Source organism: Gracilinanus agilis, chromosome 1 (assembly GCF_016433145.1).
Source record: "Gracilinanus agilis isolate LMUSP501 chromosome 1, AgileGrace, whole genome shotgun sequence".
NCBI lineage: Eukaryota > Metazoa > Chordata > Mammalia > Didelphimorphia > Didelphidae > Gracilinanus > Gracilinanus agilis.
Window position 1 is genome coordinate 114,270,037 of NC_058130.1, and position 27,816 is coordinate 114,297,852.

The 27,816-nt window shown below is 36.6% G+C and overlaps 1 protein-coding gene across 1 annotated transcript in view; it reads left to right on the forward strand.

The window, feature by feature from the left end:
• Positions 1-25,953, forward strand: part of LOC123256839 (FRAS1-related extracellular matrix protein 1-like) — a 42,945-nt gene extending 16,992 nt beyond the window's left edge. The window contains exons 5-13 of the mRNA XM_044685398.1: positions 3,093-3,165; positions 8,554-8,703; positions 10,313-10,554; positions 11,637-11,684; positions 11,960-12,127; positions 12,343-12,471; positions 14,548-14,663; positions 23,164-23,249; positions 24,932-25,953. Coding sequence (XP_044541333.1) covers positions 3,093-3,165; positions 8,554-8,703; positions 10,313-10,554; positions 11,637-11,684; positions 11,960-12,127; positions 12,343-12,471; positions 14,548-14,663; positions 23,164-23,249; positions 24,932-25,131 — 1,212 coding nt within the window. The 3' untranslated portion in view covers positions 25,132-25,953. The remainder of the gene's footprint in view (positions 1-3,092; positions 3,166-8,553; positions 8,704-10,312; positions 10,555-11,636; positions 11,685-11,959; positions 12,128-12,342; positions 12,472-14,547; positions 14,664-23,163; positions 23,250-24,931) is intronic.
• The last annotated feature ends 1,863 nt before the right edge of the window (positions 25,954-27,816 follow it).

Genomic DNA, 27,816 nt, shown 5'->3' on the forward strand with positions numbered 1-27,816 from the left:
ATTTCCCTCTCTTCCTTCCTTCCTTCCTTCCTTCCTTCCTTCCTTCCTTCCTTCCTTCCTTCCTTCCTTCCTTCCTTCCTTCCTTCCTTCCTCCCTCTCCACTCCTTTCAATATATTTATGGAATGAAGCATAATTTAATATTAGCCTAAGATAAAAGAACTACAAGGTTGAACATTGTGCGAATGTGTCTTTATAAAATGTTCCAAAGCCAGGTAGAGATGATTTCAGAATATATGCTATTTATATATATTATATATTTTTATCATCCATAGCACCCTTCATAAGTCTAGTCAAGAATTAATCATTGTTAATCACAATACTTTCCACAGCTGAAATACCGCAGAAGAGCTCCTGAAATAAGATTCCTTTAAGGGAATCAAAAGAGAAAAAAGGAAGCTTTGGTAAAATTGAATAAAGAATTTCATTGCCCAACCTACTTCCTTTTTTTTTTAAGAGAAAAAGAACAAATAGACTGTGAGATCAAATCTATTTTTAATCCTCAATTATAATGTATCAATTATATATAAAAGAATTTGAATTCTAAAAAGGTCAAAAGTTAAGATGAGGTGCTTTAAAAACAGGTTCTCTTTCCTCTGACTGTTGCTTCACTGGCATAATAAACATTCATCTATCAAAATAGCCAAGAACATAGAAGCAATATGGTGTATTAGGAAAAATGCTGGTTTCAGTGTTCAGAAGGTTCAAAAGTCCTTGATTCAAATCCTGGCACTGCAACTAACTATCTGTATAAACTTAGATCAATTCCTACCCCTCTCTGGGACCTCAGTTTCTTCATTTGTATAATGAGGAGAGCAAATATACTCTCTAAGGCCCCTTTCCAGCTTTAAATCTGATAATGTTCCATATGTGTGTGCAGTTGATTATTTACAGAAATATCTGATGATGTGCCTTTGTCTTTTCACATATTCTTCTCTGCCTATGTAGAAAATGCCATATGTTCCAGAGTTTCTGCCAGTGCCATTATCCCCCTTGCCAGTATAGAAATAGTTTGTGTGATTTTACACTTAATCCTATTTTTGACTGAGTAAGCAGTAGTAGCTACATCACGAGTTGTAGGATCAGATTCAAAGAATGTCAGAGTTGAGCTTATCAAATCCAATCCTTCATTTTACAGACCTAGAAACTGAGGCTCACAGAAATTAAGGGATTTGACTAAATTCATATAGCTAGTACAAATGACAACTGGGAGTTAAAACAAGTTCTCTTGATCGTCATGTATTTGTAAATTTCAACATGTAAATACATGTTAGTTATATTTTATTTGTTCTGATACAGTTTTCTTTTCATTTTAAGCCATGATATATACTTCCATCAGGCTGAGTTTGCAGTCTTTCCTTCTTGAGACAAAGCTATTGTGTATTTCTGTGGGAATTCAAGGCTCACACAAACTTCTCTCTTTTCATTATTGGCCATATGACAAAAAAAGGGAGGAAATAGATGATGGGCTCTTGGCATATGACTAAATCATTCTCCCTAATCTAACAAACCTCTCTACCTGCCTTGATCCATTCTATTTCTTTTCTCGCATAAGCTTCTGTACACTCCATGGTGGTAAATACTAGGTAATTGCATATGCAGGTCTCATGCAGGGACCCAAGTGTAATGGAACCTCCAGCATATGGTAAATACAGGTGTACAATAGCCCACCACTTCTCAATAAGAGATTGTTCCACAGGAGCCTGGGCATCACAAACAAAGAGAGATGCAAAGCAATGGAGATAATGCTGAGAAGAACCATTTGATAAAAATGCTTTCAATTCAGACATATTAAAAGAAGCCTGTTCTCTTCATTCCTCTCAGTATTTTTTTAAATGGAGAGATTTTTTTTGAGGTTTTACAGAAAAAAAATTGCTTTTGAATTTTTTTAAAATTGATTTCATAGTTAGCCAAACCACCTTTTGTTGGTGGAAAGGGAACTTGAAACTTTTCCTGAACACCTAATAATTAAAAAAAAATTTAAAGCAATGCACAAAAATGACACCTGTCTGCTTCACGTTCTTTTTAAGTGGGGCTCTAATGGGACTAGATTTACCTTTCCCCAGGCAAGTTGAGGAGAGGGCTCTTCCTAAGACACCTTCATGTGTCCACTTGCAGAAAAGAATGGGGTCCTACCCAGAACATGTGACAGCCTGCCTTGTTTTAAATCCTAGCACTTTGAGTCACTTGTGTGCTGGGTAATTCCTCAGCAACATATGACTTGGGAATGCTGCAAAACCCTCAGTTCTTAGTGCATATCCATGGTGAGGGTAGACTGCTTCTTGAGACTATCCTCAGCCCAACTCTCCCCACAGGGCTCTCATTCACATCATGGAAGAGCTATAGTTCCATCCAGACTGAATGACCCAGACTTTTTTTTGTTAATTAATAGAATTCAGAGCCTTTCAATGTTATTCAGCTAGCAAGTCAGCTAATGGATCATCACCTGGGTGTCAAGAAAAAACTTTCTTTTCCCTCCCCCTCCACTTGGCTTCCTTTAGAAGAAATTTCTTAACTTTTTTGACTCCTGGACTCCTTTAGCAATATGGTGAAGTCTATGGACCCTGTCCCAGAATAGTGTTTTAAAAGCACAAAATAAAAAATGTAGGATTACAAAGGAAGCAAATGATTCCGAAGTACAGTTATCGACATATTTTTTGACACCCAAACAAATTCATGAACCCTAGTGTAAGAACTCCTGCTCTAGGACACAATTTTAAAGCAAGAAAGAAGGTGCTATATTTTACACCTAATAAATGAAAAATATTTTTTACATTTTATTCCATTTTACTTCTATTAAGGAAACTTGCTCCTTGTAAAAGAAAAGGAAAAAAGAACCTATTTTCCAGTAAATTAGCTTCTAAGAAGATTCTTGTCACCAGAATCTTCAATGGTTCCATTAAAAATATACTACACCTACACATAATATGAATAAGCTCAATATTGAAAATAAATTCAGCTGCCTGGATTTGAGCAGGCAGGATGTAGAAAACATGAACTCATCCAATTTATCTGCCTTTACATCACTAAAAGAAAGATTTCTCCCTCTCTCTTTCTCCTTCCATGTTCCCTTCCCTGTCCCATCTCTTTTAAGGTTAACCAAGTATCTGCTACAATTGGAAAAGATTTCACTGTGAGTCCATCAAAGCTGATTCAGTTTGATCCAGGTATGTTTTGCCATGACAGTTTGCTTTGCTTTTTCAGAGGGGAAACTGGGAGTTTGCAGCACATATGGTATATGAGAAAATTGACTTGAAACTCTAGTTCTTTCTACTTATACCACAGTGAGGTTCTTTGAAAGGCATACCACCATAGATTTCTATTTACAAAAGATTTCTCTGTGGCCCAATAATCAGATGACTGGTTATTTTCCTTGTTTTCTGTACCCTAATGTAAATCTTTGCTTCTAGAAGTGGGAAGCACATAATCATTCGTCTTACTGGACAAGCTTCTTTATAGTTTCAGGTTTAGGGACTGGCTTAAGTCACATTAGTCTAAAGAAAAGGGCTGGGGAAGGTCTTGAAGTAGAGGGAGGCCTGAGGATGGGAACAAGGTTCTAGGGTCACATTAGAGCACAATGAAGTCAGCCATTGTTAGCAGATACAATATGATGCTTCAGAAAAGATGAAGGAAGAGGAATCCTTATTTTCCCATAGAATATAGAGAAAACCTGTATGTAAGTCAAAGAAAGGTTATTCCTAACTCTTACCTGAGTTTACAGCATGGAATATGAGGATTTGTTATTTTTGTTTTAATATGTAAGCCATTAAATGTTATTTGGCTAATAATTATGCTACTTTCCTATAGTATTTAACTTTTTAAAATGCACAAGTAAATTCTTCAAGCTGACTGCATGCTACATAAAGAATGGTGGCAGTTTATTTTTTATTCTAATTCAGTATCTCTTGGATAGTGACCCTGTGTTCTCCAAGACTATTCCATCAAAGCAAAGGCTTCCACAGATTCTGTTACTCTGGAAAAGGTTGAGTTTTGTGTCTGTGCCTGGGAAGCCAATCTACCTTAGTTAGGAGAGGCTTATCACCAAAAGGTGGGCCAAAGACTGATTAATTTTTCAGTTGTCATTTTTAAAAATCATCTGTTACAGCAAAGAATTTCAGATTTGCATCAATGTAGTCAAGTCACCAAGTCATATTTATTGTGTTGGCATTGATAAGCAGTGATTGTGATCATATTATTGTGATAAGCAGTGAAGGAGATATCCACATAAATTAATCCTTAAAGTTGCCTTCTTTTGATTCTGTTCAATGACTGTTGACTTTCATGCCACCATCAAACAGGAAGGGAGGGTTCCATTAAGTTCTCCATGCCTTCTTTTCTCAACTCACATGAGGATTTCTCTTATCTCTCAGCTTTTAGTGGACTTCAGTATGTTGCCCTATGATTCAAAGTGGGGTTTGGTTTTGTCAAAAATTTAATCTTGAGTTTGGTTTTCAGAAAACTCTTATCTAGATTGCTAGATGTTTGAATAGGACCTTAAGATAAACTCTGGAATATTCTTCCTGCATATTTAGAAGAAAAGGCTATAAATATCCCTCTGACTGACTTGGTCTGGATATAATTTTTTTCAAACACTAAAGATTTCTGAAGATACCAATTAGTTTTAAGTTTTCAGGATTCTTTTGAATACTTAAGAAATAATACAGATGGAGAAAAATATAGCTTAGTGGGTAGTAATAAACATGCAAAAAAATTTGCTGTCTTCTAGGAATTTATATTCTCCACAATCCCTCTGTTTTCAATCACTCCTCTCTCAAACTCATCCTTCATGGAACTATCAAAATAATCTTCCTAACATCTGACCACAGCATTCCTTTGTTCAAAAGTCTCCTAATTTCTGGCTGTTGAAATATTTCCCTTTCTTTAAGACCCTGCTCAGGTGCCATATTCAGCCAGAGAAGCTGACCTTGATCCCCATCATGTGAAAGCGATCCATCTTTTCTCAGTGTTTTTTTTCTAGCTGTCTTTGAATATCCTTTTTACCTTACCACATTCTACCTTTTACAGTATCATACTTATTTAATCCCACTACTTGTAGGCTGTTTTTTCTTAAATCCATCTTTTACATAGCTGCCAAAATCATTTTCCTAAAAAATAGCTTTAACCATGTCATATTTTAAAATGTTGAATAGCTCCCTATTGCTTCTAAAATAAAAGTAAAATTCAGGCTAGAATTGAAGTCTCTCCACAGTCTTGGTCCAACTTACCTTTTATTTTTCATTCTAATTAAGTGTCTCTTAGAGGATGGTGACCCCATGTTCTCCAAGTCTATACCATTAAAGCAAAGGCTCCCACAGATTCCACTACTTTGGAAAAGTTTGAGTTTGAGTTTGATAACCCATTGTGTGTCAATTGCATCTAACATTGTTCTCCTTCACACCCTCTTCTTCATCTCCCACCTCTGCAGGCACTGGGCACAGCCAATGGCAAGGCACAGAGTCAAGAAATTGATTGTCATGTGCAAGGACCTGAAGGAAAGCCAGTGTAGGGAGATCTTAGAGTGGATGGAGGAGAATAAAGTATAAGAAAACTGGAAAGGGAGAAAAGATCTAAATAATGAAGGACTTTAAAAGCCAAATGGATTTTATATTTAATTGTGGGGATAATGGGAATCACTCGGAACTTACTGAGTAGAGTGGATGACATGATCAGATTTATACTTTAGGAAAGTCAGCAGGTGAGTGGAAGATAAATTGTAGTGGAGAGAGAACTGAGGCAAGAAAATTAAGTAGAAGGTTTGTACAGATGAGAAGGGATAAAGGCTATGTGAGTGGCAAGAAAGGGATCGATACAAGAAGTGTGGTAAAGGAAAAAATGGGACATTTGACAATAGAATGGATATGTGGAGTAAGTTCAAGTAAGGAATAAAAAATGACACCATGAATGTGAGCCTGGGTGACTGGAAGGATTGTGGTAACCTTGACAGCAATGGGGAAATTTGGAAGAGAAGAGAGTGTAGCAGAGGCAGTGAGTTTTGTTTTCAACATATTGGTTTGAGATCTAAGACTTCTAGTTTGAAATGTTCAAAAGATAACTGACAATAGAAGACTGGAGTTTAGGAGAGAGATTAGGACTGGAAATATAGATCTAGGAATCATTGACATCAAGACAGAAATTAAATAGGAACTAATGTGATCACTTAGCGAGATGGTATAGTGGGATATGAAAAGAAGGCCCAGAATAGTCCTGGAGAACACCCACAGTTATGGAATATTATGAAGACCTAGCAAAGATTAGGAAGGAATGATCAGACAGGAGTAGAATCAAGAGAGAACCTTGTTGAGAAACTGGAAAGGAGGAGGAATCCTGTTGGAGAAGGTGGGACAGCAGTGACAAAGTTTTCATAGAGGTCAAAAAGGATGACCAGTAGATTTGATAGTTAGAGTGTTTTCTACTGAGAGTAGGGACTCTCATTTTTTTCATCTTTTTAACCTGAGCACTAAGCACAGTACCACCCATTCTTTCAAAAAACATTTATTAAATGTTCTATACACCAAGCACTATGCCAGGTACATGGCACATGCCTTCATAAAACAGCCTAGTGAAAATATACATAATATACGATATTGTATAATAAGTCCATTAAGGACATAAAAAGGCTTATAGGAGGTATGAGGCTCAAGGTCATTCCCAAAAGACTCCATAAGGGGAGGTGGCAATGAATTGACCTTTACAACATAGTTTTAAATTCAATGAAGGGCAACCAGGCAGCCGAATGGATTGAAAGCCAGCCCTAGAGATTGGAGGTCCTGAGTTCAGATTTGATCTTAGACACTTTCTAGCTGTGTAATCCTGGACAAATCACTTAACCCCCATTGCCTTTACCAGTCAACTGCCTTGAAATCAATAAATGACATTGATTCTAAGATGAAGGTAAGGATTCAATAAAAATAAATTTAGTAGGGGAAAACAAGAGGGGAAATATAATAACAGGTATTTAATAAACATTTCTTAAATTTAGTATTCCATAGTTAACTATCTACTAAAGATATCATCTAACGCCTCCAATATAACAAGTTAGCAATAAGCCTATATTTTTTCAAGTACAAAAATCATTCCTCCCCTCCCCGACCCCAAAACCAATTTCTTTCTTAAGGATAGTCAAGGATGTATCCTATTTTTTCTATTGTATTAGTAAGCTGTTAGGTGCTCTGTCTGAAACATAATTTCCACAGAGAAGTAGATATCATAAATATAGTGCCAGTGAAACACTTTGGAATAATCATAGCTGTAGAATATTAATCACCAAGAGAGGATATGGGAGGAAGGTTTGTTTAGGGGAAAAAAAAACAGGAGAATTTAAGCATCCTCTCAAAAGAGATCTCTGAAAACTATTCAAAATCAACATTGAATAAAACAAAGGAGGTAACCAATTGGTGGACTCATATTTATTGAGGATGCCTGTGCTAGGTAGTGGAGATATGGATACAAAGATCTCTACCCTCAAGAAGCTTACAGTTTACTGAAAGGATACAATATATTCATAGAGAAGTAAATACAAATTGTACACAAAATAAACACTAAATGATGGGAAGGAGGGGGAACACAATATTCACAACTGAGAGAATCAGGAAAGGGTTGGAGTTTAAACCAAGCTTGAAGGAGACCTAGGGTTCTAAGGCAGAAGTAAGAAAGAAATGTTGTCTTCTTCTCTCCCCACTCCTCCATTTAATATGTCCCTCCCCCCCAAAAAAAGCCTTTGTCATCTCCACAGGGGCATAGAGATGATTGTTCACACCACTATAACAGCAGCAGCAAGTCTTAGGTGGGGGAAGAAGGTGGTGTTCAGAGTATCAAAGCTGCTTTTATTAAGGTCACGAGATTACTAGGAGCCAAGCTTAATTGTAACTCCACAAGCAAAGGCAGGCACAGAAAGAGAAATACTGGCTTGGGTTATTTCTGGAAACCCCACTCCCTCAATTGTCTCCAGTAGGATATCAAAATCTTAAGTATGACATCATGGTAGAAGGGGTGGGGGTGAGGAGAGGGCATTTCTTGGCTGGGAAACACCCTGGAAGCCAAGGCAGGGTGTCCATGGAGACAGCCACCTTTAGAAATAAGCCATTTTGAGCTCCTTCCTCACCCCACCCCCATTCCACAAACTCATACCAAACCATCATCCTAACTGTCGCCAGCACTAGCATTTTGAGATTTTTTTTTTTTGGAAGCAACTACTGAGATTTTAAGACTTCAATACTTGTTTATTCCCAACAAAAGGGGGGAAATGAGGTAGGTCAGTCAGAGGAAAATGGAATCTCAAATCTCGTTGGAGAACCCATTTTGCTTCTCCCACTAAGGCAGCCAATTTTTTTGGTTACAGTCTTTGCTTTTATGGGGAATCATCATTGTCCAGGAACAAATGTGGTCTTTTAATGTTATTTGGGGGAACAGCAGGAGTGCAGTCAGTCAGGAAGAGCACAATAGATCACCCAGGCTACTCCAGCCTCGCTGTAGACATGTTAATTAATATATTTCTCTGACACCTAGGTTGATTGAAATAGCAATTAAAGAGTAATTAAAATGTTTACTTCTTGTAGGAATGTCAACTAAGATGTGGAATATAGCAATTACCTATGACGGATTAGAGGAAGATGATGAGGTCTTTGAAGTAATTCTCAACTCCCCTGTGAATGCCGTTCTTGGCACGAAGACAAAAGCCAGAGTGAAAATTTTGGACTCAAAAGGAGGTATTCTTTTGATCCTCATCTTGAAATCAGGAGCGGTCTTGGCGCTGTAGTCCACTGGCTTTCAACAGTCAATGTGCTTGATAACGCCTTCAAATCAAAATGCTTGATTTCTTGTCAAGAAAGCAACCTGGGCCATGGTAGGCCCTTTATGCTGGCACCAACTTCATGCTGTTTTCCTCCTGCTAAGAACTTTCACTGGAGAAAAGCAACAAGTCAGAACCTCTGTGTGTGTGTGTGTGTTTGTGTGTGTGTGTGTGTGTGTGTGTGTGTGTGTGTTCCTACTCTTTTGCTACTTGCACAGAGGGGACCAAAAATAAAAATGTCATTGAAAAATCTATCGATAATTATTTTCCCCCAGAGATCACAGAGCTGTAATTATCCTCCTCTGTCAAAGAGATCTCTGAATGCCTGAAACCCCAGCCCACATTACACCAAAACCAGGAAAATCATGATGGGGAGCGGTTGAAGAAAATTGCAAACGAAAGATGCAGCTGGCTTGGGAATCTAGGAGCAGCTGGAGAATATTAATGAATTACCTTGGGCCTACCAGAGCCAACTAGGTTCTGTGTGGCACACACTGCACAACAGCCTGTAGAACCAAATAATCTGAAGAATCATGTCAGCCTTTGGTGTTAAAACCTTTTTTCCCCCGACAAGCCTGTCAATAGATGGCTTACTACATTTCAGAGACTCTGGTTAACATCTAAAATCCTAGTTCCCTTCTCCATTGGTGTGCCTCAGTTTTTACTTCCCTCTTACCTATAATCATGGTGTCCTGAAATTCAATAAAAATAGTGTCTCTAGTTCTTCTCTCCTTTCAATTCAGTAAGAAAGGATAGAAGGAAGAAAGAAGGGATAAAGAGAAAAAAAGGAAAAAAGAAAATGGACTTTAGATGAAGGAGAAAAGGAAGGAAATCAAACACTGCTTTTTTTTCCTTCACAACATGCCCACATTTCTGCCTCAAAGGATTTTTATGAACCTGATAATTCCCATATGAAACATGAAACACCTTCAAGGAAAAAATTCTGACCTTAGACATTCAGACACTTATTTTCCCATATAACTTTTTTTTAAAGGTGTTCGGGTTTCATACAGAAATAATTCCTTTTGGCTTTAGCCCTTTTTGCTGTAATAGTGACTATTGATTCATATAGAAAGGAATGGCTTCACAGTTTTACAGAAATCTCTAAGCAATCTCTATTTCCATTGCATAGAATCAGGGAGGAATGTCAGTGTTGTAGATCATTTTTGGAATGATAATGCACAAAAAGGACTATCCAGAATTATTTTAACAATAAAGAGAGAGAAGTTTTTCCAAATTCTTAGGTGAATTTAAAGAAATGAAACCATTTTTTCTATATAATTTATGAAATCATTCTTATTACTTGATATTCACATTTTCTATGTGCTGAAGTGCACAGCTTTCCTATAGAGAAACTGATGGAGAAAGAAGGAGTTACTGGCAAATGACAAACAGGTAACATCTGGTAGAAAACTCATTCATCCACCTTTAGTGATAAGCTGTTCCAGTACCTCCTTTCATGAGATGAGTTATCAGCTCATGTAAAATGAACAAAACTGACCATCTGCCATCTTGTATGCTTTCAGGACAGTGTCGCCATTCACATTCCTCTGGCCAAATCCAGTACAACTCATGGGGGAAAGGCATATGGCTCCCACTTTCCCCAGGCTCATCATCACCCTCCATTCTTGATGGGATTCATTTGGAAGGAAGACACCCTTCATCTTCCAAAGAAGGGATAACACACAGCAGAGGGGACAAGCTTCCCAGCTTTGACTTAACTGATATTCCCAGGAAAAGGCTTAGGACAATGGGAAATGGCAAAACCGTAAGAATCGTGCAATTTAGAAATATGATGGGCAATTCTCTAGGTTGTTATTGACAGGATTTGTCTAAAGAATTATTCTGAACTTTCCTGAAACAAAAGAATGAACTATTCTGAATCTTTTGGGGGTGGGTCTTTTAATATACTAATATACTGTCCCTGGCATAGTAGAATTCTTGTCCAAGTGGCATGCCATTTCCCAACTCTGGGCTTGGAGTCTTTTTTTTTTCTTTAGCAATGGTGATTGACTTACATTTTGTCATTCAAAGCCATTTACCTGGTTTTACTTTTGATTAAAGGAACGCATTTTCAAGAAAGGTACAGTCCATTACCATGAAGATGGGGGCAGACTATCTCACTCACAGTGGGCTCAAACTCTTAAATTTGGCTTCTAGGTGATATGCAGTATTCTCACCCTGACCAAGGATACTACTCACATAGTCATATTCATCTGTGTATATTAATTTGTGTTTTACAAACTGAGCTATGAAACACATTTTCTTTCCTTACTATGGGGTGCAAATAAACAGAGAATTAATAGTTTATAGATCTAGACCCCCTCTGATTTTTAAAAAATTCTAAAGAGTTTGGTAGATTTAACATCCTTAGATTAGAAAAACATTTCTTTTAGGCAGCTAGGTGGCTCTGTGAATTAAGAGCGAAACCTATAGATGGGAGGTCCTGGGCTAAAATCTAGCCTTAGATACTTCCTCGCTGCGTGAACTATTTCCAAGATGGAAGGGAAGGATTAAAAAATAATAAAATAAATATATATGTTAATTTTTTCAAGCCCAAATAAAAATTAACTTTCAAATTTTTCTTAGTTGTATAGTGGGAAGAACATTATAAATGAAGTCAGAGGATCTGAGTTCAAATCTCCATTCTGACATTTGTATGATCTTGGGCAAGTCATTTACCTCCTATGGACCTTAGTTACCAGATCTTTCATATAAGAGGGCTGGACTAGCCCACTTCTAATGCCTTCTATTGCTTTAAATCTCTGATACTAGTTATTGTCCTAACTATTTTATGTAACAGGAAATAAAAATTGAATGTTATTTCATTCTCTATTGTTTTTTCCTCAGGTTCACCCATCATCTGTTTATAGAAATGAAACAGATATAATTTTTAGGGTAAGAATTTTCTGAAATAATCATTCCATTTTATACTAGGTTGTATGTCATATGTGATGGTATGAATATACTTAGGGGCAGGAATTATTTCATGAAACAATCATTTTCTTTCTTTTATCTAAATGCATTTTCCTTTGAGGACTTTTTTGAGTTTTATCTTGAAGTGTTCAGTAATCAAAGTAAAAAAAATTGACTTTATTTTGCTTTTATACAAATAAAAATTAGCTGATTTTTTGGACTTGTTTGAATTTTGTTGTTTCTGTCTTGATGTTAAGTATCATGGTATGGTTGGCCTAAGAGTAGAAGATGACAAATCTGCCATAAATAGAGAGAAGACCAGAGTGTCTATCATTAATCAGAGGCCACAAAAGAAAAGCAGGAACACAGAACCACTACGGGCAGATAAGGTGGACCGGATACCTTATTTACACTCCCCCATTCAGGTAGGAATCATTTGTGACTTTTCATTAAGCTTTTAACAATCTGCTTATTATATCATTGACACCGATAAGTTTCTAGACCAATCCCAAGATTTGGGTGAGTTTATTTAGTATAAAGGTATACAAATTAGAGGGATGATCAATGTCTTAAGGGCTTTTAAAGGAACAGGTCTTAGAGCAAAGTTCATTTGAATCTTTTTTTTTTTTTTTTGCCATAGGACCAGTCACTATCCTTTCCAAAAAACTGCACATCAGCATTAAAAGGACTCTTTCATTTTGAGGAAAGCCTCCAAAAATTATATCACTGCAATGGAACTTCTTGGAAGCCTTGGAGTCCAAAAGACCAGGTGGGACACATGCTCAGCTGAAAAATGTTCTTGTTTATATGTACTTTAGGATAAGCCTGTGCTTGGGTTGGGGGCATTAATATGGTAGACAATGTTGACATTTAATGTCAAAGATTATGTGACCATTCATTCATTTAGCAAACATTCATTAAATACTCACCATATGCCAAACACTGTGTTAGGCACTGGGGAAGACATGAAGGTTAAATGAAGTATATGTCTTGCCCTCCTGGCATTGAAAAAAGGAATAAGACACATATGCACTTATAAGGCACACTCTTATAGGAATGACATGTTAGATTGAGAAAAAAATGCCATAGAAGGGCCATAGTGAAGGCAATCTTAGCAGGTTTTCAAAGAAGGTTACCTGTGAAAGGTAACATTTGAATTATGGTCTGAAAAATAGATAAAAATTCATCATATTAAAAAACAGTCCACGTGTTCCAATGGGAAAAATACTTCCCTCCAAAATGTTTTTAGTCATTTATTCATTAAATGATTAGATATACATTTAAATGTCTATATTGGTAATAAAAAAACAATCAAAGAAGAGCTATAGCTTATAACACATTGTCAAATCTGATATTGCTTTTGCCAAAAACCACTCTTTCTAAAGGCAAGAAATTAGAATGCTCTTTACTACTTAAATGAAAAAATGAGCAGGAAGCTTTCTTCCTTTTTTTATTTTTTAGAAAAATTTTCCATTGTTACATGATTCATGTTCTTACTTTCCCCTTCACCTCCACAAACAGCCCCCACCCCCCATAGCCAATGCTCATTTCTACTGGTTTGAACATGTGTCATCTATCAAGACCTATTTCCATATTATTGATAGTTGCATTGGTGTGGTACTTTCGAGTCTACATCCCTAATCATGTCCGCATCAAACCTTGTGTTCAAGCAGTTGTTTTCCTTCCGTTTCCACTCCTATAGTTCTTCCTCTGAATGTGGGTAGCGTTTTTTTCCGTAAATCCCTCAGAATTGTCCTGGGTCATTGCACTGCTGCTAGTACAGAAGTCCATTACATTCTATTTTACCACAGTGTATCAGTCTCTGTGTACAATGTTCTTCTGGCTCTGCTCCTTTCACTCTGCATCAATTCCTGCAGGTCATTCCAGTTCACATGGAATTCCTCCAGTTGATTATTCCTTTGAGCACAGTAGTATTCCATCACCAGCATATACCACAATTTGTTCAGCCATATCTCAGTTGAAGGGCATACCCTCATTTTCCAATTTTTTGCCACTACAAAAAGTGTGGCTATGAATATTTTTGTACAAGTCTTTTTTATCTATGATCTCTTTGGGGTACACCCAGCAATGGTATGGCTGGATCAAAGGGCAGGCAGTTTTTTAGAGCTCTTTCAGTATAGTTCCAAATTGCCATCCAGAATGGTTGGATCAGTTCACAACTCCACCAGCAATGTATTAATGTCCCAATTTTGCCACATCCTCTCCAACATTTATTACTCTCCCCTGCTATCATTTTAGCCAATCTGCTAGGTGGGAGGTAATACCTCAGAGTTGTTTTGATCTGCATTTCTCTAATATTAGAGATTTAGAACACTTTCTCATGTGCTTATTGATAGTTTTGATTTCCTTATCTGAAAATTGCCTATTCATGTCTCTTGCCCATTTATCAATTGGGGAATGGTTTAGATCAACATCTCACACCCTACACCAAGATAAATTCAGAATGGGTGAATGACTTGAATATAAAGAAGGAAACTGTAAGTAAATTAAGTGAGCACAGAATAATATACTTGTCAGATCTCTGGGAAAGGAAAGATTTTAAAACCAAGCAAGAGTTAGAAAAAAATTACAAAATGTAAAATGAATAATTTTGAATATATTAAATTAAAAACCTTTTGTACAAACAAAAACAATGCAACCAAAATCAGAAGGGAAACAATGAACTGGGAAAAAACCTTTATAACAAAAAACTCTGACAGAGGTCTAATTACTCAAATATACAAGGAGCTAAATCAATTGCATAAAAGGAAGTTTTCTTCCTGCCAAGACATGACTGTAGATTGGAAAGGGCTTGATTGTGTGAACAGTGACCACTTTGTTTCAGGATGGGAATGAAAGAACCTGTCCCATTGGATGGAGCCATCAAAGCAGCCATTGCTACTCATTGATTACAGATCAAAAGGTCACCTGGAATACAGCTGCTCAGGCTTGCAGGGAACAGTAAGAGACCTTCTTTCATATTTTGACTTCTGTTTCTTTATTTAGTTTTCCTTTTATATATCATTTCTGTTCATGTATGTATGGTATTTTGGTCATGTATTTTGAGGGGGGGAAAAGCAGTGCGTGCAGATGGCTCTCAGAGGGCTCTCAAAACCCTGGTGAAGGCCAAAGATCACTGTGGAGACCAGGGTACTACCAACTGGGGGTGAATCAAACCTTAGATTAATGTACTTGGATATCAGCCCTTCCTTGTCTTGAAAATCTCCCCTCTCTGGCAACCTTCATTCCTTACCACCTCCACTCTTGGCAAGTGAAAACAGGAGATTTTTCTAGGTCATCAGCCTTATAGTCTCCTGTTTTACTAGACAGGAGTCAAGGCAATTTGATTTGAAAATAACATCAGATAATAATGAAAGACTTGTAGCATCAAGCCTGTGGCAATGCAGAAAACAGATACCTGATGTTGAACTAGCAATGCTACAGAACATTATAGAGCCCTGACTAGTGTCTGGTGTCACAGGACCTGGGTTCAAATCCCATCTCTGATGATTACTAGTGTTACTCTTAGCCACAGTTTCCACATCTGTAAAATGAGGGGACTAGAGTCAATGAATCCTTAGGTCCCTTCCAACTCTAAAGCAATGTTCTATGATGATGTGGGGCAATTTTAAGGAAAGAAAACTTGTTATAGTACTGTTGAGAACTTTATAAAGGCCTCTATGAAGGGATCCTTTGCTAGTCCTTCCTGATGCTCTGTGGCTTGGAGAGTACACCGAGTTCTGGAATGCTTTAGAGGGAAAATGTAAGTCCTGGTCCATTTGCACAGCAACTAATAAAGGATTGTGATTTGTACTAGTAAAGGGAATGCCCACACCTTTGAAATCTCAGTTCTTTGGAAATATGAAGTGTTATTGGCTCTCTTCTCCACTCCTGACACTCTGGGAATAGGGTCAATGGAATGCAACTAGATCCTCATTCTATATTACCTAGGACTTCTGGGAATGACTGGGTAGAACAAACAACTTTGCCCCTCATTAAATTTTCTTTCTTGTCCCACCTATCAATCCAGCCCCAGCAAAAGGGGGCCTACGATATGAGTTGCTTTGTTATTTTGCCAAGGAGGTTGGTTGAAATGAACCCAAAAATATGTTTAAAATATATATCCTTCTGGCACTTTTTGCAGAAAGAAGAATAAAACATTAATTTTGTTTTTCCATTTACAAACGATGAGGAAAAGTGTCATAGTTCTTTTTCTTCACCTCATCAAACTTAAGGTTCTATTCTTTGTGGAAATTTGAAAACTGCCTTATATTTTCTAGGAGACCCCCTTTCAACTTTCCTAGTCTTCTACACCTTACTTCCCTCCATGTACTCTGTGATCCAGGGACACCATTCTCTTTACTGTTCCTTACATGAGACACTGCATATCTTAAACCTAAGCATTTTCACTGGCTACCCCAGAGGCCTGGAACACCCTTCTTCCTCTTCTCTGTTTCCCAGCATCCCTGGTACAGGTGTCCTATAAATAAGATTGTCCCCAATTTATCTTGCATCTAGCTCATTTGTATATATAGTTTTTTCCTGAAAACGCCTTGAGAGCAGACTATTTTTTGTCTTTGTGCTCTCAGTAGTACGTGGCCTATAGTGGGCTCTTAATAAATATTAGTTTACTTAATGATTGAATGATTAAGAATGTTGCAGGTATTCTATAAATGGGAAGATTTGGCAGCAGCTCCCCACCTCTGAACAATAAATGCAGCAATGAGTCCTTCAGAAATTATAAGAATTGTAGAAATCAAGGGGCACCTGGGATTTTCTGTTGTGCGATGATGAGGAGTAAATAAGGTAAATTTTTATTTTTCATAGAGGCATTGTAGTATAGTGAAAAGCATCAGAAGTACCAGATTCAAATCCTGGCACTGTCACTCTTGGGCAATAAACCTTCCTGGACCTAAGTTTCTTCATCTATAAAATGGAGAGATTGGACTAGAAGGTCTCTGAGTTCCCTTCAAACTCTTGATCTTTGGTCTTGTTATCCTGTTGAGCTATAATTTAGGCAATAGTAAATATTCTTATCCATGTGCTATAATCTGTAGCACCCAATATTTCTCTAAATATGAAATATGGATAGTCTGTAGGACTCTGGGCAAGTTACTTAAACTTTCAAGGTCCCAGATAAAATTGCTAATTTGTAATGTAGTTGTCCATCTACATGAGTAGAAAGTTTCTTTACCAGAAGTTTCTTACATTATTGAAATGAATTAATCAATATTTATAAAGTGCCTGCTACGTTCTGGGCACTGTGCTAAGTACAGGGGAAAGGGAGATGCAAAAGACAATTCCTACTCTAATAAGCTCACAAATCACAGATCTGGTGATTTTTGTTCATGTTTTTAAAAGGAAATATTACTTGATTATAAGCTCCATAAGGGGAGGAACAGTGTCTTATCTAGACTTAGTACCTCTCTCCCCAAATCAGTTCTCAGTACAATGCTCTATACCAGTGATTTCCAAAGTGGCCGCCACCGCCCCCTGGTGGATATTGCAACGATATAAGAAGGCGGTGATGGCCACAGGTGCATCCTTCTCATTAAGATGATTTCGAATGTTTTAATTTTTTTGTATTACATTCTATTCTGAGTTCAATAGTTTCATAATTTCAAAGTTCAATGCTTCTAATTTATACTTTACTATATTTTACGAAAAAGGTAGAAATATTAATACATATATCTTTCCTATTAATTGCTATTAAAATTTAAAAAAATAATTTCCAGGAGGCGCTAAGTAATATTTTTTTCTGGAAAGGGGATGGTAGGCCAAAAAAGTTTGGGAACCACTGCTCTATATACAGTAGGCATTAGATCTAGTTGTTACCTGAATGAGTGAATGGGTGGAATTTCACTTTATTTATTGACTGTATCTAGGATCCATAAGGTAATGAAACTGAAACTTTACAACTATTATAGTAATGGAAGGATTTAGGATCAAGTTGCTGTTGGGTCTTTTAGACTGTTTTAAGGATCTGTGATTTCATAGGTGTGAGTATTATTCCCTTCAACAGTGTAGATAACAGCTGCTCCACAAATTAGCAGATGGTCTTTGAGAACTGCTGAGGCCAAATAGATGATGAGTCTCTCTGAACTTTGCTAGGCTTGTCCCTGGGTAACATAAACAAAGTCCATCATGGCTTGTACTCAGAGCTTTTCCAGCTGGTTGGAAACTGCCATCCATTTGGACTCTTGTGGCATCATTCTCAAGAACCCAGGGTCACCCCCAACCCACACCATGAGAAGGCAGTCAGCTAGGTCTTTTGTTATTTTCTCACTTCTCCATGAAGTCCTGACTACTTGCCTTGTTGTTTTCTCACCCCTCCATGGGCTATTTATACCAAGCTTCATTTCTATTATTCTTTAACACACACACACACACACACACACACACACACACACACACACACACACACACACACACTAACTGATCTCAGTTGTAAATCTGTAACCCTTTTTATGGTACTTCTTTATTTTTAAGATCTCACAATTTCCTTTTAAGCACCTATCCTCCATCTACAAAAGGAGCCCATGCAAACCCACTGTTTATTTACCTATATAATACATTTGTTCAACATTTACATAGCATCAAATGCCCTCCATTATCTGATTCCAACCTGCCCAAATAACCTTATCTCACCACAGCCCTAATGCAAACCCTGTGGGCTACTCATAGTTTCCCAAATATATCTTGCACTTTCAACAATTCAGTTCAACAAACATTAGATAAGAACCTAATGTCTATACAAACTCCTAAGTGCTGGACATTCTCCAGAACTCCAGGGGTGTGTAAAATCAGACTGGACAAACAAAGATGAAAATTTCACAGTCCTTGCCTTCAGGGAGTTTATATTCTACTTGGATCGATGGAGAAATACTAGGTTGTGCAAGGATACACAAGGATATAATGTGCAAAAAGTTCAAAGAAAAACCAGCATACAAAACTTTTATGAGAAATCTGGAAGGGGACAAATGGAGATCAGGGAAGACTTCTTCTAGTGAGTGGTAGTTGCTCATGATTTCTCTCCTCTGCTTATAAATTCTTTCCTTCATCTCTGGCTATCAAAATATTGCCCATCCCTTTAGGTCTAGATAAGGTCCAAGTACCTTCTCTGATGATACCAGCTGGAAGTGATTTTTGCCTTCAGTAAATTTCAGTAGTCCTCTATTCCTTTCTTAAAGCACTCATCACATATTGCCTTGTATTTGTAATTATGTGGACATGTGAAAGTGTGTGTGCGTGTGTGTGCGCACACACACACACACAGAATCTTTTTGTAAGCCTGATAGTCTCCTATAAGCCCTTGAATAAATGGCTCACTCATTCCTATTTTGTCATAATAGTTCTCATTAGACTTTGTATATTCTTAATCAATATTTATTGAAAGAGTAAAACCATAAATTTGTTATTTTACTTGTTTATGGTATACATTCATATTCTCCAAACTCCTGTGGCAAATATGCCTCATTTAATGATCTAAATCCTCCTCTAAAGTCCTTCTCCAATACCACAATGTGCTGTGAAGATAAGCATCAGTTCTCAAAGCAAAAGTCAGCTGGAAAGTCCTATGAAACTAGAGAGGCTTTGAGGGCTAGCCCAGTAGACAATAAATGGCTATTACCTGAGGACCAGTTAAGGTCAGATGGAAAGGCTTGCTACAAGATATTGAATCTTTTAGCCTCAGCAACTCCCAAATACTGTCTATTAAGCTTTAATGGGAAAAGTATGCTGGAGACAGCTCATATGGCTCATGTCTATAGTTAAATTTGCAGTGTAAGCATTTACACTAAAGAAATCAGCAAATACTATAAATCAGAGCTTATTTACTATTTTGTTGATTGTCTAGACTTGGGAAAGTGATTGAAAAAGCAATAATTCAGATTATGCATAAAAGAGTCCATGAGGATATATATGTATACATACATACATATATATATTTAACAACCATTTCATGTTTCATACAACTTTAACAATCATTTCTCTGATATATATCTGATATATGTGTGTGATATACATATCAGAGAAATGATTGTTAAAGTTGTATGAACGCACTCCTACTTAGAGGACTTGTGGTCTTTATTAGTTCAAAAAATAGCCTAACCCACAGGTCCTTGAAATATTAAACTAAGCTTTGAAATAATCTTCACAATTGCCTGTTGACTTAATTAAATCCCAAGGACTGGAAAAGTCATCAGGCAACTTCATTGGAATAAAATGTGTATGTAGGAATCTAGATGTCACAGTAGATGCACTTGTTGGTCTTGGGGTAAAGACTTGATTTTAAATCCTCTGACCTTGAGTAAATCACTTAACCAGTTCCAGATTTTAGTGTCTTTGTCTGTAAAATGAGGGGGTTGGACTCTGTAATCTCTAAGCCCTCTTCTAACTAAAAATATAGAATATTCTGACTATCTTAGATATTGGAGTATATCTTTCTATCTTAAGATTCTGGTTCAGAGAAGATTTTTAGGTTGTTATACAGTTGTTTCTGCATCCAACTCTTCATGATGCTATTTGGGTTTTTTTTCAAAGATATTGGAATGGTTTGAAATTTCCTTCTCCAGCTCTTTTTATAAATGAGGAAACTGTGGCAAACAGGGTTAAGTGACTTTCCCAGGGTTGCATGGCTAGCAAGTGTCTAAGGACAAATTTGAACTCAGGTCTTCCTAACTTCAGGCCAAGTGTTCTCTCCACTGCACCACCTTGCTGAGTTCAAGTGAAGTTTGACTTATTTATGACAAAGCATTATTCATTTAAATAGCTGTCCCTCCACCAATGCAGAGAGCAACTTCTCCGAGCTGTAGTAGCTGGTCATGGTGAGTTATGGTAGCCAAACTAATTTATTACCTTATGGCCAAGGAAATGACAAGTTTTTTGTCTTATTAGGTGGTATGATATGAAGAACTTTTCTGAACTTAGGTTGAAGCTCTCACCAGAAGCACACAGTCCATCCTTAGATCCTACTTGAAATAATTCCACCTTGGCATCATTTCTTCCATGGTTATAACCTTCAATAACCTGTGTTTACCTCCAAATTTAAAAAAGCATGAAAGTTCTTTTGGATCGTAGTTCTTTCTTATAAGTCATTTAGTCCAATGCCCTCATTTATAATTCTGGAAATTGCAGCCCATAGAGGTATACTTAAGTGAAGACTTGTGATTTCCCTGCACTTAAAAGGTAGGCTTCATGGAAATAATCATCATCCTCATCATCATTAGAATAATAAATTGCATAGAAACTATTTCTCCTGCTTGGATACTGCTTGGATATGGAAAGCTTGCATATTCAGAACTACTTCAAAAGATTTGTATATGTGGGTTTGTGAGTCTGTGGCAGGAATATCTGTCCAAAAAGAAGAAAGTTCCTCAAGATGGTAGTGTCTTCCCAGTACCCCTAGTTGCAGATAATGTTGCAACTTACTTGATTGCATCAAGTCAAAGAATATAGGGCCTCTTCAGTGAGATCCATCATAACTCAAAAGTTTAGCCAATGATTCATTCAAGAAAAACTGAACAAATGAAAAATGCCCAATGTTCGAACTATAGTAGGAAGTTGTATAAGTAGTCCATTAAGTAAATATATCATTACATGCATCTTAGACAGGTGCTTGAAAGAGACCATAAATTTGGCTAGGAATTGATTAGGATGAAGAATGAATTGAAATGCATTTAGGAATTGTGTTGTTACTCAGTCTTGCCCAACTCTTCATGATGCCATTTTGGGGTTTCCTTGGCAAAGAGATACTGGAATGATTTGCCATTTCTTTCTCCAACTCATTATGCAGGTAAAGAAAATAAGGCATACAAGGTTAAGTGACTTGCCAAAGGTAACATAATTATTAAGGGTCTGAGGCCAGATTTGAATTTAGGAAGATGAGTCTTCCTGACTCCATGTCCAGCAGTCTATCTATAATACCACTTAGTTGCCCTTTGGAAGTTGGGTACTGTGCTTTTAGTGAAATGCACAGGATGAATAGGTATGAATGTGTATCAGAGAAGGAAATACTCCCATCATGATATCATCATGCACTGAAGTAAACACAAAATAAAATCGTACTTCATTTCTGAAGAAATTTTTAAAATCCAGCAATATCTCCTATTTGGAACACACAGAGAGCCAGAAAACAAATTTTTAGAAAGCTCTTGAGCAATCCACATAGCAGTCAAAAAGTCCTTATTCACAAATTCATATATCTTCCTAATAGAAAAATGCCATTTTTGTGAGCCTATGTGCTCTCACTTTATACACAATTCTAAAAGAGTGTCACTACACATAAGTATTTTGGCTAATGACTTCAAGAAGGGACATCTGATACCTTGACCGGGAACATATACAAAAACTACAGCAAAGGAAATAAGAAATTAGGGAGTCTGACTTTTATCTATTGTAGAGGTTCTAAACTGGGGTCTTAGCAATTAGATGCGGGGAAAATACATCTTTTTTTCCAATATAATTGACTCCCTTTTAAATTCTATATATTTTACTTTACGTCTTTTAAAATATTCCAAAAAGTGGTTTGTAGCACTGGCTGCCACAGGGGTCCCTGACATAATAAAATCTAGGAACCCTAACCTAGAACCACTTAATATAGTGGTAAAGAAGCCTAAATACTTAACTAGTCTGAAGTCATGACTATATTATACACTAGCTAAATAATTAATGTTCATAAAAATGACCTTGACTCATTGAGAATAAATTGGCCTATACGTAGAATACTCTGTTTAAGAAACAGAGATATATCTAATAGATTTTCAAAAGGTTCCCATGCAAATGGTTAAATAAAAAATATTTTGGTACTTAAATGAGTAAGTCCTCATCCCTTCAAAATTATTTCTTACTCTAGAGATCCAGATAGCTGAGGTTTTACTGTGGAAATGAGGGCTTGTAATCTCAAACAGAAAATAAAGGTTTGTTTGAGGCTTTGTTTAGATAAGAGCTATTGCACTGGAGATTTGACAGTTATTCAGTTAGTGTGATACATATACATAATGAAATTGCATATTGGGGCCCAAAGACTTTTTTTTTGGAAAGAGGAATGGGAGAAGATGTTTAATGATTTGGTCTGGTTGTGAAGTTGATCAGATTAGCTGAATACTGATTCTCCTTTTTAGTTTGCTGATGAATTTCTTAGATAAATGGTTTTGTTTTGCCTTTAAATAATTAATGTAACCATGTAGTTTCTGATTTTCCAGCAGATTTAAAAATATGTTGAACACTTATTTTGTTTCAAAAGCACAGGTTTAATAATAAACTATATTAAATGTGAAGACCTCATCCCTGTCACCACTGCAGCTGGAAAGAACATTTCATATTAAAACACCTGGAAAAAGCTTTAAGTTGATTTTTTTCCATCACTTTCTCTCACATATTCCATGTTAACAGAAATGTCTTTTCCCTAAGAAACGTGGACTCTTTGGTTCTGATTCTTTCATTTCCTTTTGTTTGAGTCTAGACATCAAGGCACCCTAGCAAGTGTGTTTACGAAACAGCATATGCAGTGGCTATGGGACTTCAGTGGAAGAAAATCCTTCTGGATAGGCAAGTATCTATGAGTTCTTTTGTGTCATTTTAACTGGTGACTATAATAAGCAACACGATATAATATTACTTCTTAATAGGTAGCAAAGGAAAAGGATACCATTCATGGATAAATTAATCTAGTTTGTGACTTAGAACTGACTATCTTCCTCCTTTTGTTCAGAAAAGTAGAATAATTGTCTTTACAAAATTCCTTGGAAAAAATATGATTTCCATTGAACAAAAGATGCAAATATTCTCCTTAATTGTACCATGAAATTCCCAGGTTGGGGAAATGAGGCTGATAAAAAGAACCTTGGAAAAGTTAGGTTTCATACTTGTGTCTTAGGAAAAAACTTGGACATGAGAGGAAACAGCACTGGCTTAGGAGTCAAGTCAAATCAACAAACATTTATGAAGCTTTTAAAATGTATAAGCACAAGAATTGGGGGGGGTATAAATAGAAGCAAAAGAGAAAGAGAGAAAGAAAGAAAGAAAGAAAGAAAGAAAGAAAGAAAGAAAGAAAGAAAGAAAGAAAGAAAGAAAGAAAGAAAGAAAGAAAGAAAGAAAGAAAGAAAGACCATTCCTGCCTTTGAGGACCCTATAATTTACCAGGGGAAGACAACAACTTAAAGGAAGCTAAAAAGTAGAGGAAAGGAGAGAAGGTACCTGCTTAGGAGCATGACGGAGAAAGAAGTCCAAAGAGTCAAGAATAAGAGAGGAGGGTAGTGCCAGGAGAGGACTGAAGGAGTGGTCATTGTTCAACTAGGAGCTTTTCCTTAAAATGGAGGTTACCAGAGGATCTGACTAAGAAGAAGAAAGAGTTTCAAGCATTAAGGGATCTTCCAGGTAAAAAGAAAAGGCTTCTGGAGCATGGTGACAAATACATTGTCCAGGTGAGAAGGCTGAGGGGAATGATGAAGAAAGAAGTACAAAGACCTCTGTTTTCTGCTAGTTCTGTCACTAACTCACCATGTTATCTGAGATAAGTCATTTTGATTCTCTGGGCCTTGATTTCCTCCTTTATAAAACAAAGTGATCAGATTAATGAGCTCTAAGGTCTCATTATTCTAATTCTTATAGTTCTAAGTAATTTATACTTATACAGTTCTCCATGTAAAACAGAGAAAATCTCATGCCTTCTAAACTGTAAATTCAGTAAGTTCAAAAAATCTCCTGTTTCTGGATCCTACAATAATCTGCAGTTCTCTAGTGATATGAGTTTTATAAAATACTTCCTTTACAACTTAATGAAATAGGTAGTATAGATACTATTATTCCCATTTTATTAAAGAGAAAACAGTCTAAGAAAAGTAATAGAATCACCCATGGTGACATAATAAGCAGAAGAACTGGGGCTTGAATCCAGGTTTTTTTGAATAGTAAGGATGAGAAAACAATTCAAGATGTAAACAAAAGGCAAGAAAAAACCCAAGGTAAGTTATGAAATATGGCTTTTCATTTGAAACATAAAAGCCAAAACTACCAACCATAGATAAAAATGAGAAAAACAAACAAACATGAATTCCACATGCAATACATGCATTTCTAATAGAGTGTAGGAAGTACTCCTTACCTGTGGTTCAGGCCTTAAGACCCTTTCTTGCATATAGTCAATACAATAAATTTAGGACAATGGTCTAAAAAAAGTACCTGTCTCAAGGAGAATAGACACTTTGACATATTTCTTTGTTTTATGGTAGGTTTGAATGACCAAGAGAATGCAGGTCGCTGGGAATGGGATGGAGGTGAACCTGTAACCTTCACAAACTGGAAGAGAGAGGCACCCCCACATTTAAAAAAAAGAAAGAGTTGTGTTTTGGTAAAAAGAAGAGGAAAGTGGCAAGCTAAAGACTGCAGGAAGGATAAAGCTCACAACTATATGTGTGCCAGGAAACTATGAACACAAGTAGCCTTGGAGATGTCCACCAGAGCTCCCTCACAAACTGATTTTTTTCATATATGATTGATTTGCCATGTTTAACATATGTTTTAAATGAAATCGTTGGCCAGGTACTTGGTAAATTTGTTTCTTGTGGATTATGAGAGACTTCTGTAAAAATGAAGTATGACTGCAAATTTTGGTCAATAGTTTCCCCTCTTACCTACATTTACCTCCTGCAAGAACAGAACCATTCTTGTACCTTATCTTGGACTTCTATCCCTTCCTTCCCTGACAAACAAAAGATACAGAATTTTCCTTATTTAAATGGAAATCATTCAAGATCTCAGTCAATTCTGGCTTCTTGCCTTCTTACTGTGTGGCTTTTGATTTCATTTGCCTATCATCTCAGGAGAGATTACCAAGAAACCTGTATTACAAGTTTCTTCTAATGGACCTGCCTCTCTTTCAATTCAGCTTCAATAAAACCAACTATACCAGCCAGACAAAAATGGAAAAACAAGAAAAAGTTGGATCCTTTTATCACCTTTAAGGGCGAGGCTGGGAGTGGGGGTTCAATAGGTTAAAATACTGGCAATTCTTATGGTAATGAGTAATACTTAAAAAGAAAGACTGTTGATGGATGAGTCATGCATGGTGTATATACTTCTATGAAAAGTCAGAGCAAGCAACTTTGATCTTGGATATGGGCTCAGATAAGCACATAAATGTCAATAGACTGGACTTCCTACTCTTTGGAAGATTGTGAATCATATATGACCCAAGAAGATCAGTTTTCTGAAAGGAAGGTTCACTTTGGTTCATGCCAAGGTAATGGTTTGGTTTCTCCGTGCAGAGCTCTAATGAAATTGAACTCACATAAACTTCTCTTTTTTGACATTTGTGCCATTGATTGGCATTTATCAAAGACATACATGGCTTCTAGATAAACAGAAAGGCTGTTTCCTAAAAAATAAATAGATGATCATATGGTTGGTTAAAGATGCCTTATGAACACATACTCTTGTAGATTCCTCATGTTCTATAAAGGGAATCTTGATACATTGATGAATCCAGAATATTTTGACCTGGTTCCAGACATGCTATTAGATGGCATTTATGATTGTCAAGGCACCTACCTACATGTGATCTCAACTGTAATGAGAAACATATTAATGATATTGAAGCAAGTGAAATTCCTAGCAGGCTATACTCTTTTATTCCCATGGTTCTAAAAGGAGTTTCAAAACTTGAGAATTTCATTCCAAAATCAAATTGCCTCTAAAAATACTTCTTTTCTTTTTATCTTTTCAACATGACTACAAAATATGTGGCTTACTTCAGTAGTATAATTTTAATATCAAAATTATTTTAAAAGTCATCCAATGTGTTCATGCAATAACATGTTTTGTAAGAATGATGCATCAGACAAACCGACAGTGTTTAAAGAAATTTAGACCTTCTTATGATCTAGAAACCAAAGCCCTATTTTTGTCTATAGAAATATCATTTTGACAACTGGACATTTTTCATTGCTTTTATTTTTTGCCAAAAAGATACTAGATCTTCTATCCTAGCTCATAGATAATTCTCAGGTTCAACTCTCTTGACCAGTACTCAGCTGACACAGTGGCATTTAATCTGAGTTGTTATTAAAAAAGAGAACCTGGTAAACCTGGTGTCTGACAGGTGTTATACTCCATTCCACCATCTTTTGATATATGAGGAGTAATGACTGTGAGAGAGAAAATGATGGAAGTAAGAACTGTTTACGTGAAGGATCAAATGATTGGGAGAACTGGAGAAGCTCTCTATGAAGAGAGATAAATGCTCAATGTGTGAGGAATATGTTTGCAAAGTGATCTTTTTGCCTCTCTAATATACCCCTGAATTCATGAGATATTGTTGTTTACCTTGGAACCTGGAATTAAAGAATTTTTTCAAGGAAAGAATTTTGAAAATAAAGTAAACAATACATAACCATGTGAGTGCTCAACAAAGTATTAAATTTCGATTGTGTCTATCTACAGTGATAATTTTAAATGATATTTAATTAAATCATAAATATTATCAAAATGCTATTTTGATAATATTCATAAATATTAGGAGAATTTTGAAACAAGTACCCATGGACTAGCAGGGCTAGGATGGGGCAATAAAATTTGGAAGAGAAGGAAGAGTTGGGTGTAGGTCATCATTTATTATTGCATTCATTTATTCCTCAGGACAGGTCTTGAAATGAGAGGAAAGTAAGACTATTTGGCATGAGTCCTTCTACCCCATTCCTTATTAAGTATACTCTATTAACCATGGTACCCATTCTAGGCTATGGCAGAGGTGTGTTGATAGGAAATGAAGGAGGATAGTGGGAAGAAGAGAATAGAAGAATAAGAAAGGAAAGAGGAAGAGAGAGAAATGTGACAGGTTCTAGAGTATGCAAGGGAGGTAGCAAGAGAAGTTGATATATAACTCAGACTATAATTTGAATTGAGGCTCCCTATAGAAGCATTATTCCCAGTCCCAAGACCTACCTTAGAGTGTGGGAAATGGACTTTGTCATTCTATATAAAAAAGCAAAGCAAAGTAGCACAATGGTTAGAGAGCTAGCCCTTGAACAGGAACACGAATTCTAGTCTTGTTTCTGACATACTCATTAACTGTGCAACTAGAGAAGCCATGTAATTTCTCTTTGCTCTAGGCAACTCT